Source organism: Glycine soja, chromosome 6, assembly GCF_004193775.1.
Source record: "Glycine soja cultivar W05 chromosome 6, ASM419377v2, whole genome shotgun sequence".
Taxonomy (NCBI): Eukaryota; Viridiplantae; Streptophyta; class Magnoliopsida; order Fabales; family Fabaceae; genus Glycine; species Glycine soja.
In genome coordinates this window covers 2,450,985-2,463,439 of record NC_041007.1, presented here as the reverse complement: position 1 = coordinate 2,463,439, position 12,455 = coordinate 2,450,985, and the positions used below count along the sequence as shown (strand labels likewise).

The 12,455-nt window shown below is 31.0% G+C and overlaps 1 protein-coding gene across 1 annotated transcript; it reads left to right on the top strand.

The window, feature by feature from the left end:
• The first annotated feature begins 8,147 nt into the window (after window positions 1–8,147).
• LOC114413989 (protein RADIALIS-like 3) lies at window positions 8,148–8,917 on the top strand. The gene is made up of 2 exons (XM_028378372.1): window positions 8,148–8,460; window positions 8,678–8,917. The coding sequence occupies exons 1-2, from the start codon at window positions 8,210–8,212 to the stop codon at window positions 8,700–8,702; spliced, it is 276 nt and encodes a 91-aa protein (XP_028234173.1). The 5' UTR covers window positions 8,148–8,209; the 3' UTR covers window positions 8,703–8,917.
• The last annotated feature ends 3,538 nt before the right edge of the window (window positions 8,918–12,455 follow it).

The window sequence follows — 12,455 nt, the reverse complement described above, 5'->3', positions numbered from 1 at the left end:
CTGCCAAGAAACAATTCTGCTTGCATGTTAAATCGATCAGTGGCTACACACTCATAAAACTGTTCAATTCTATGAGTGAACTCATGGGTTCAACAACCATGGATAAGTTGCTTCTGGATACTTGTAGATGTGTTCTTCAAAATTCTTGTTCAGTATGCATCTTATGACATAACTTATTATCTTATGTAGCTTCTAATTTGGCTACCATTTGATCACGTTCTACTCAGGTTCCATCTTCTGATTATGTTTCTGATCTTATTCCTCTTTGATCCTTTGAAAGCACGATCAGTTTAATATGCTTCTGGTAATTTGTTGTTATGAAAGGAAGAGAGCAACAACAATGAGCACAACAAGCAATTAATACTGAAACAAAGATGCAGCAAGCAGACACAAGGGAGACAAGCACAAATCAGAGGCCCAAAAGGAGAATCATCAAACCTCAGCATTTGAAAGATTTCGTATAACTAATTCTGACAAGGAGTGTTGAGCTGACAGAACTTAATTGGCCAAAGGAGCATATGCTGTCTGCCATATATGTTTCTTTCTGTTATTTGCTAAATTCAGTTAGTGCTGTTAGTACAATTTGTTAGAATTTGGTTAACAGCTTTTCATATTTTGGTGCTTGTATATGAATGAATCATGTAATGGAAATCAAGCAGAAAAATAATATAAGTCTTTCCTTCCTTCACCTTTTTCTTAGGAGGTTCCTAGGCCTCGAACTCTAGGACAATCACCTTGAGCTGACCCCAGCTCATAACATTTGTCCTTCTGTTAATGTTATTGCTGATGTGCAAATTGTCATTTTTAAGCTTCTAAAAATAGTTGCATAATCTAGAATGGTGCTTCTCAAGATTGATTTATGCTCTTTATAGCGTGTTCCGTTGTATGATTACAAGTTCTGTACTTGTTATTACATGGACAAAGGTACAAAAAAAGGTACTTGGCAAATAAGCTAACATTGCAGCGTCAAAGAAAATAAGGCAAGCAAGAGTGTTAGAAAGGAGGAATTGCAGTAATGAAAAAAAAAATGGCTCTCATGCCCTTCAATTGCTAAATCACCAATTTCAAGAACTTGAACTTGGGGACATGATATGAATAGGCAGGCGAGCCCAACGTAATGCAAGCTAGTGCCTCACCTCAAGGCAAGCCTCTAACTTTTGGTACGGTCTACGAATCTAACTCATATCAGCATGAAGCCATGTAAGCCCAATGACTAAAACATGCTCTACTCCCGCTACAAACAATAACAAATGCCGTCAAAATATGCAATCAACAATGGGAATTGTAGGATCAAAGTGATTAAGTATCTATTTGTTATCACACAAATATATAACCTCCTTGTTGGAATGAAAAGCATTATATAACAGAAAAATATACACGAAAAAGGTATAAATTTTTGTAATCTTGTGGCTGTTAACCGACTTTTAATTTCATCGACTCAATTGTTAAGAGTTCTTGCAAGTGACCCACCAATCACCATTATTTGCCTGTGATAAAAAGAATTCATAACCATGTAAACATGCTACAGTGACAGTGGATCCCGTTCCATTGGGGCAATGAAGAATAATATCTATGTATCATTATTTTGGAATATTTTACTACAAGAATATTAAAAAAAATGATGTGAACCTTCTTATCGGTCTCATTTCCTCTCTTTCCTTTATTATTGGGCAAATTCATACACACTCGTCCCATATACAACACAAGTTAATAAATAATATACCTAACAACAAAATTTAATCTGGTTAATTAGAAACTAATTCATATTTTTAAGGATGTGAGTTCGATTCTTGCTATCAATATTAAAATTTATAAATACTTTTTGTAAGTTTTATTTAAATTTTAAGATTTATCTCCCATTGTAACACATTTTATACTATTAAAATTGTATATATAGCTCGTGACGAATTAATAAGATTTTTCTCTTTTTTTCTTTACTTAAGATATGTTTGATTTAAAGGAATTAAATGGGCGTGAAGATGAAAAGAGATCAAATGAGATGAAAGATTTGAATTAAAGTAGAATATGAAGGTGTGAGATTCATGTTACTTTTTTTTTAAAAAAAAAAATCTTAAATACGCTTAAGATAAGTAACCAAACACTACCTTAACCTTCTTGCTCTTCTCTACTGTACACGGGTTGGATTACATAATCAGATGGAACAAAAACAAAGTATTGCCTTCATGTCATGCCATTTGACGGGAATATATAACAAAAATGACACCCAAAAAAATAGGTGCCAGAATAACAGAATTTATCTCATCTCATATAACTGAATCTTTTATCGGGAAATCCCTGATGTCAAACAGACCAGAATATGACCCCATATGCGTGCTAAATGCTAATACCTTATGTGATTTGAAGTTAGAAAAAGGTGCTTAGATTAATCGGTTATAGCTAAAAGAAGGAAAAAACTCATTAACGAAATTTACTAAAGCAATCAAAGTTGATCAATAGCCCGAAGGCATATTCTATCATGAAAACATTCTATCGCAATTACTGAATAACATCCCCACTACCATGACAATTATGGGTATAAAGATATCTGAAAGTTTCTTTCTTTGCTGCGGAACATTTATACGCTTTTCTGCTTATTTTCTTTTTGTCGGAGATTATTAAATTTGGTTCGTGACGTTTTGAGTTTACATCTGGAATAAAAGCATTTTTTTTTATCAATGATTTGATTTATAATTATTCTAGGTAATAATAATAATAAGATTATTTATATAAAATAAATTCAATTATATAATCTTCAATGTATACCATGAATAAAATTTGATTTACAAATCAACTTAAATATATTGTTTAAAGATCTTGTTAATTAATCAATCTTATAAGAACATGGTCAACAAACATTAAGTATGTTTTATTAAACAGTTTTACCTGTTTCTAAAAGTAAATGTTAAATAATTTTTATACTTGTAATATATAAACATTTTTTACTTTTTTTCCTTTAATGTGTCTATATATGGTTGATATTTATCTTTTATATTAAGGTTATGTGTCACAAAAGTAACTAAAAAATTAATTAAAAACTAAAAAGATAGTTAATAATTAAAAGTCAGTCATTAAAAATTAAAAATTGTGAAATTAACTTATTAAACTATAACTATATGATAAAAATATATGTTAAATTAATTAATAAATATAAAATGAGTGAAATAAAAATACTTATATAGTATTTTTTATATATTTTATTTTGTTGATAAAAATTATATTTTAGGTATTTATAATTTTTTAGTTTTCAAACTCTTGTAACTTTTTATTTACAGATTTTTTTTTTTACTTTCAAATATTATATTTTTAATATTATGTATTCTATTATTCATCTTATACTATAATCTTAAAGTATTCCCAATCAAAATTTAATAGTGTATAATGTTAAAAAAAATATAAACAGAGAAATGATTAAAATAAAAAATGTAATGCCTAAATATCTTGAAGTTTAATGCTTGGAGTAACAAAATAAATATAATAAATAATATAATATTCAAAATAAATAATATAATATAAAAATATTCAAATTTCAGTAAAAAAATAAAAATATTCAAATAATAATAGAAAATAAAATAAATTTATCATCTATCATTATCAACATCTTATATAATATACGGGTAACATCTTATGTAAAATAATAAAAAAAAAAAAACCCCTACTTTTAACTTATTATGAGTGGAAGAAGAGAGAGAAAAAAAATACAGTAATATCCAACCTAGTAATATCCAACCTTTAAAATCCATGCAGCCTTACATAGAAAAAAGTAAAAAGAGAATCTTATAAATATTTTAAAGATAAAAAGTATTAAAAAAATTAGTAGCTAATTAAAAATTAGCATTTAAAAAAAATACTATTTGAAGTATCTTTAAAAATGTTACTAACTATTAAAATAAATTTGTTTTTGCCAAATATTCTTAAAAAAATAAAACAATTTTTCAAGCTAGTAAAAAAGAAAAAAAACTGGCCGGAAGGTGCGCCAAACACAGCCTAAGTTTTTGAATAGTATATTCTTACTGACCCATGCTCATCGGCACAAAATCTTATCCATTATCTTAGCTATCAACCCTGTAAATATAAACATAAGGTTTTATGACAGGGCTATATACTTATTTATGCACACTTAGTTGTATTTTCCTTTTCGCTTCAAGAGTCGAAGACATTATCACTGTCACTTTTTATCAAGTCCTTTTTATAACAGGATATATACTTATTTACGTACACACTAGCTGACTTGAGTGAAGTTCCAATTTGCATAATAATGTCAAGTTAAATCAAATAAAATTAAATCCAGCTTGGTGCTAACGTTAACGTGCATTATATATAAAATATGTACAGCATCAGGAGAGTTAATGGACCAGTATGGAATTTTTCTTGAGTTTTTCACTTTATGGCTTCTCTTGTCGATCAATAATATTCCTCCAAAAACTTTGTGACTTTGCAAAGAATTGATTGAAACTTGTTTGGAGTAGCAATGCGGGCGTAACATCTATAATAAGACCAAGGGTATATATCCTTCAACTTGTGAAGAAGGGACCTCACGAAGAAAATAGAGCACTAGTTGTAAAGAAAGAACAATTGATCATTCCCCGGAGATTGGTTTATAGTGGAAAATAAACATGGATGATAAGGATTCCAAGTTTATTCAACTGATATCTCTCAGGATATATCCTCCTCCTCCTCCTCCTATATGTCCAAGTTGAAGAGTCTGTTTCAACAAATGATCAGTGCTGGAAAAGGCATATTGAAATGTGAAGCATGAATTCCAAGATAGCAGACAACAGTCTCTTCCATGGCTACATTATTTTCTCAATAACCCTGTGTATCCAATTCGCCATACCCCATATCATTATAACCATGTTTCCATATATAAACATCTAGTAAGTACATGCAGGAAAAGAGAATAAGATTGAAAAATGAATTGAGTTTCTTTCAAAAGTTAAAATAAAATCAAATTATGTATTTAATTTTTATAGTTCTATTATTTAACTTTTTCAAAAAGTTAAGTTGTATAAGTTGATTTGAAGTTATGATTTTTTTTTATTTGTTTTTTTCCTCTCGAGTCAAATAATATCTTTATGAACTACAAAATGTTTTCTTTAATTATTTATTGCAATTGCATACCGCACGAGTATTTGCCTTTTCTATAAATATTTAATAACTAGGAAAAGTTTATAGAAACAGGAAATAATGTAAAAAGGAACTATGGTCTCTTCTTGTCTGCTTACATGAGTTGAAATCACTATATTTTTAGTTGTCACGGGACTCATGACGAAGATGGGATAATTATGCAATGTGTTTTAGCATAAATAATGATAGGAGGTTTGCACTGTGGGAACTTTTAGTTTCTGATTAATTATTTTCTTGGTGCAAATTATGTCTTCGTAGCATACTAGCATCAGATAATAGGTGAAAGGAATGTAATTAAATTAGTCTAGTTTGACTAAACATTTTTTGTTTTGTTTTTTGCTGTCTCAGAATTAGATCCATTGGCTATTATGCGGAACTATATATGCTAGCTGAGCAAATTTAGAGGGTGAGTTCCTTTGACTGCAGCTTTCAAAGCATCTAGGTTTTGGAATCTAAGCATGAATACTAACCCATGGTTGGTTAGAAATCAATGCAGTGGCCCCTCAATGCCAACTTGAACCGGTAGTGGAGTGATCATAAAGCTTCTGAAACAGAAAGGGAAGCTCAATTCAGAGATAAATTCAGCTCAGGATATGCGTGGATGATAAGGATTCTGAATGTATCAGCATCGCCTCATCCCTTGCTATTGATCAAATAAAGTATAAATGTTTCTTGGTGGAGCTCTTTTCTGTTTTGTTATTTTGAACAAGGTCAATCATCATATAATATTATACCATATACCCATTTCAATAAATTACTAGTCATCTTTAAATTAATCTTCAATATGAACATTGTTGGGGGCTCCCAGGATGAAATTCAGCCACCAAATTAAGTTATATATGTGGTTCTATTTATATTTTGTTCGTGCATGCATATCCATCCTTGTGAAAAAAAGTGAAAAAGTAGATACAAAAATTCTATTCCGGGACACACAACTTTTCCTTTTTTTTTTTTGTCCTGCCGCTTTCATTGATCAATGTAAAATAAACCATTTATTACGGAGGCACTTTCGGTTGCTCCTCTTGTAAGATACTAGATTTGAGATGACATTATGTTAATGTAAAACAGATGGAAAGTGTCCTATGTTGTCTAATCTCCGAGGTTCACTTTCTAAGTTCTAACCTTTATTTATTTAACTATTTTCTCCGGTGGGACAAGATTAACTTTAAGATAACGCTAACACACGGCTAGTTTTTTTTCTTTCTTTTTTTTTCCCCTTCTTTTATTTGCTTCAATTGATAAACCAAAAAATAGCCAAGCTGCATACATGTCTCTCCCATTGTGGCTCCGCAATATAACTTCACAGAATAAGTTATCCGCTCAATATTTTTCATTAAACATCAGTAACTGAAGAAAATTAAGATAACCAAGGAATTTGTGAACAACATAAGTGATATGATAGTACTCTAGGAACACTATGCTTATATATATAGTTGGAATTGTACGTACATAAACCATAATGCCTAATAGGGAGCAATAAATATATGTAGCGTGACATTATCAATTTATCATAGCTTAAAGTTTGTAGGGATTTCAAATTGAGTGTTAGTAGGGAGTAAGAAGTAAGAAGGGGCAAAACAATTTAGTCACTTTGCTGGAGATATAAGGTTCATCCACTAGTTGAAAAATGATAAAAGTAGAAAAAAAGGAGTAAGAATGATTTCCCTAACTAATATTTCTAACAAAACTAACATTTGTTAATAAAACAAAAAATTAATCACTTTGGTGCTTTAACCACAAGCTAGGAAGAGTAGGAGCGTTTCACAGAAGCTGGAGTCTCTAGCAACTTCACTGTTAAGTTTGTTTTATGTTGTTATCGTTAGCTCGACTCGAATATACACGTACTTGAAACAAAACATAAGATGAAAATGCAAGTAGTACTGTTTTGCGAAGGACACGGATTACAGAGAGGAAACAGCTGAAAAGATAAAAAGCACTTTTGTTGGTTTTGGGTCTGATGATCCATATACACAGCTAGGTGGAAGGTACTCTTGGCGTGAAATTTTCTACATAGACGCAAGTCACCTACGCCCGTGAACGCTGTTGGTGTGGTTATGCCCACCTGTCCTCTCTACTGTGCAAGTTAAGATCTTCACAGCCCTACGTGTCATCACAAATCAAAATGCAGCACGCACGATTTTCATTTGCTTCAATATCTAAACCTTTTAAAAAGTTATGGAAATCTAACATCACTGCACATGATACACGAGACATAGAAGTAGGTGTAATATATAGAAGCAGTCCCTTTATGAATTAAACAATGGAAATTGTGTTTTTTTAATGATCAAATTCAATATGATATCAAGAAATTTACAATCATACATTTCATTTAATCAACTGATATAAACGTGGTTGATATTATTTTTATTTGCTGACAATATATAAGTCATTTATAATGACTGATTTATAATTTTTAAGATGTTCTTGTTTGCAGAACTACAATTATACATGTTCTGATGCACGTATCGTATCCACGCAAAATAAACATAAAAATTCGACAGCCAACAATGTTGACTGAAATGCAACTTTGAGTGTCAATAACTCTAGTCAAGTAGGAGCATGCAGGTGATGTGACAAGGAATTCCATGAGGATCAAAATCAAATAATCCTTGCCTTGAACAGAAATAAAAACGGTGTCTTATGTTAAATTCTGTAACGGGAGGCATGCATATATGTGATGTGACAGGAATTCACAGGAATGAATGAGTGAAATTCACAGGAGACAACACCTTTCTCGATTAAGGGAAAATCTGCGTGATCTTTGCTTACATTTCTTAGAAGTTAATTAAGCCTTAATATAATTATTTTAAAAAAAGAAAAAGAAAAAAGAAACATGCAAAAATTACAAGAAAGAAAAAGAAAACCACGTCTGTATCTAGGAATATCAGAATCTGTCCCACAGTTTTGTTCGGAAAGCAACGGCTAGCATGAACATCAAGTACAGAACACAACCTCTAATTTCAGAATCTACCCCCAACTACTATATAAAGGGTACCAATGTTAGTCCCCTTATAATCACACCTCTTTAATTAGTAACACTTAATTTTCATTACCGTCATTTTATTAAGTGTGTGTTGCTACAACAATGGCCTCAAGTCAGGGTTGGACTCCGAAGCAGAACAAGAGATTTGAGAATGCCCTTGCCATCTTCGACAAGGACACCCCAGACAGGTGGCACACGGTGGCCAGGGCCGTCGGAGGAAAAACGGTGGAGGAAGTGAAAAGGCATTATGAGAAGCTCGTGGAAGATGTGAAGGAGATTGAGGAAGGTCACGTGCCCCTCCCCAATTACCGAAGTGCTGCAAGAGGCCACGGTTACATGGATGAAGAAAACAGGTATTTTTTATCAACCATGTTTACTTTATAGTTAATTATTACCATAATATTAGTCCAATGCAGTATTATTGTGTCAAAGATAGTTTATATTCTTATATTTTTATAGAGATGTCATGTGTATACTTATATATTGTTATGAAGATTATTGTTATATATGTTTGATTGCTGTTATTGTTGTTTCTTGCTGGAGTCTGATTGTATTTTTATCATAATGCAGGATGAAGGTTCTGAGTCTGCAGTGAAGTGTGATTTATCAATAATATATATAATATATGCTGGATGCTTGGCTTAGAACTACTATAAAATATTTTATTTGCTTTTTCGTTTTTTCTTTCCATATATATATATATTCAAAGCATCGATGCCTTGTATTTCTGTTTCTATAAATGTAAAGATGAAATGAAATTGTCCCAAAGACGAACCAGTTAATAGTAAAACATAGTCATCGGATATTAAATTTTCTTCTCAAGTTATTTATTTTTCTCTTGATCTTTCCCGATCGGCGGAAAGATATAAATGATGTCGGAGTTTGCTGTCTCAGAAGAGATGACAGGGAAACGATGGCTAACAAAAATAAAATGATGATTGACTGAATATATATATATATATATATATATATTATATGAAAGAATCACTTTAAACATAAAAGTGAGAAGGCTATTTCACACAAAATTGGCACTCCATGTTCCAAAATCGAAACCAACAGATAGATTCTTATAAAAGGCTGACGAAATCAACCAGACAACTTTTGGAATGCTGAAGTTTCGAATGGAGTAGTGATACCTATTTTTATTTTATAAACTCTTCATATTTTTGTAAGATTTAAATATAATTTTAATTTCTAAAAAAAGCACTATTTTTTTCAGTTCTTATATTAAAATTGTATCCATTCTTAATCTATATACTTTAGAAAAATATACTTTTTAATTAAGTCCCTATATAAAGGGGCTTTTGAGGGACTGTAATCGCATTTTTTTACATTGGGAACTGGAAATGAATAAATTTTTTATAAAGACTAAAGTCAAGAATAATGATATTCTTATGGGCTAAAAGTAAGTTTAAGTCTTGTTTAATTATAAATGAATTTTGCTCAAATATTAAGAGTTTAATTTTTGTTCACCTCCACAGCTATATGATGCTTTACAAATTATAAGTTAAATCCATAAAACTAGTCGTGGTGACTCGTGAGGTTGTCACTTCTATAAAATAAAAATAGAAAAGAAAATATTACCTCTATTTTTTTAATTTCATATTTAGTTTAAAAATTAAAATTTGAAAGAACATGGACTTCACCACGACCCGTTGTTAAAATTCATGAGTTGAATAAAAAGTGACCAGAATTTATCATTGCCAATGATTAAAAAATATTATCATTGCCCAAGGGATGACTCAACCGAAAAAAAATCTCTACTCCAAAAATATCTCTTAAAGGCAGCAAAACAGTATATATACCTTTAAAAGGGGAAATGTTTTTTCATGTATTCCTTTACAGAAAATGACTTGGCTAATGGCAATTGATAAAATTTACAGCTACTTGTCCAACAAGCCATTTAAATTGTTTCATTTCCAGGGAGCTGTTATTTTGATGCTTGAAATCGCTTTCATAACATGGTCATGGCTTGCTTGTGTTTGCTACTGGCTAGCAGTGTTTCGTCATTAACAAAAACGTTCTTTTTCTTTTGTTGGAATAGAACTGCTGAAAGAAAGCTTTGGGCTTGTAAGAATCCATTGGGTTTTATCATCACTTGAAGCGGCGAATTGTTATTCTTAATTCTCTTTTGTTATTAAGTTCACCCCTAATCTTTTCAAATATATCTTTTGGATGAAAGTATTTTTGACGCAAACAAGTTTTCGTTGTATTAAGGGGTGTGAATTCACCGTACACACAGAAATGTTTTTGTTGTGTGTTTTGAAATTATATACAACAAAAAATTGTTTTCATAGTGTTATTTTTTCGTAAAAAAATAATATAATGGAAACATGTAAGAGGTGGGTTCGTATTTACTCAGCAACTCGTGCATATGTCTATGACTTAGCTTATTAGCAAAGCCCTTGGCATTCAAAGATAACGGAAAGAGTAAAATCTTTGAAAACTATTATCATCATGACCATGAGATAAGAGTAGCCAACAAACAAATCCAAATATGTTATTGAAGTGTCTATAATCATCTCATGATCTTCAATCTTGTAGTTGTCCACATCATTGGATGCGCATTTTGTAAGACTGTACAATCTATTCTTACTAAATCAGGAGGTTTGGGATCACCAAGGAGTAATAATATATTGGGGGCCAAGACTTATACATGCATGGCCGTTTGAATTCTAGTATGGTGCTTTATGCTTAAACTGATAATTGGTTTCGGGAGTTCCGAAGCAACTATTTTTGGAATGATGCACCCGATTCTTTCCTATTTGTAGATCATATATTTCTATATATATATATATATATATATATATATATATATATATATATATATATATATATATATATATATTGTATTCGCAGCTTTTCCATTATTGGTGGAGTCCACAACCTTGGCCTTTTATTTCATTTTAGAAGTGTACATGGCCAGAATTAATTCCCCCGTCGCTATCATTCAAGGGATTGAATATATTAATTCCTTCGTCAACCTTGGTTGTTGTTTTGTTGCATGTTTATCCTCGTTTCCTCTGTTACTTTTTTTTTTACGTGACTTGGATTTTTTTTGTGAATTACAATTAACAACCATCCTTTGTTCTGAACTAGGGTTTCATGTTGGTATTTCACATGCAATTTTCTAATCCCATCCACTCCATGCGTGATTGCTGCTACCATCTACTCCTACTAAATCAAGAGGTTTGGGATCACCAAGAAGTAATAGTCTATTTGGGGGCAAGACTTGTACCATGCATGGCCATTTGGATGCATAATAATGCTTTTCATGTTAATTGGTTTCAGGAGTTCAGAGGCAACTATTTTTTCTTCACCTTTACTTTCTCCATCCTTATGAGAATCATCATTGGGGTCTATTGAAGATTATGCAATTAAAACAAGAGTTGAATTAGGCACCCGATTCTTTTTTTTTTAGGGTTAAAATATGTTTTTTTGTTTCTAAAAATATCAAAATATTTAAAATTTATTCTTACAAAATTTTTAGTATATTTTTTGTCCTTGTAAAATTAAAATATATTATTTTTTAGCACAGAGCTAGACTTGGACGAATTCAAACCTACAAGATATTTTTTATTAAAATATAATTTTTGAGAATTAAAAACCATCACAAATTACATAATTTCCATCACCAAATACCACCATAAAAAATTTTCCGATGATGGCGTAGTCAACGACAAGATGTCGTGGAAGTGAACACGACAGTAGAAGATGTGGCCAGTGGAAGGCATCAAGGAAGTCAAGGGAGGCGGAGGGTGCAGCAAAGAAGTCCTCATCGTCAAGGGAGGAAAGGATTTGATGGATGTGATTTAGGAGGGGTCAAAGGGGAGCTGCTATTGCCACATCGTAACATCTCAAAAGTAATCTAATAATTATTTAGATAAAGATATCTAAATATATTTTTTAGTAAATGAAAAGATAGATTAAAATGTTTTAATATATTAGATTATTATTTTTATTTTGAAAAGATGTTAGTATAATAATATATTAGATTGGTTAAAGTTAATTATAATTAAAGATAATAGAAATAATAGATAAAGAAAGATCAGATAAACAAATTTTAAATTACATACAATTCTTATATAAGGGTAGACAATTCATTTTCTTAAAATCACACACATAAACGATCTCTTTTGGTATTAGTGGGTTGTTCAAGGACCGAGAAAAAAAAAAGAGCAGACAAATTCTTTTGATGCAATTGGTTGAAGAGAAGAAGAATAACTAAGAGTTTGAATTTCTTACTTCAAAAGGTGAGTAAAACGAAGAGTACGAATTCTTGAGAATGTGCTTTATTATGGAGTTTGTTGGTAGTTTTTTTTAATGATATTCTTGTAATTTTGTGAGT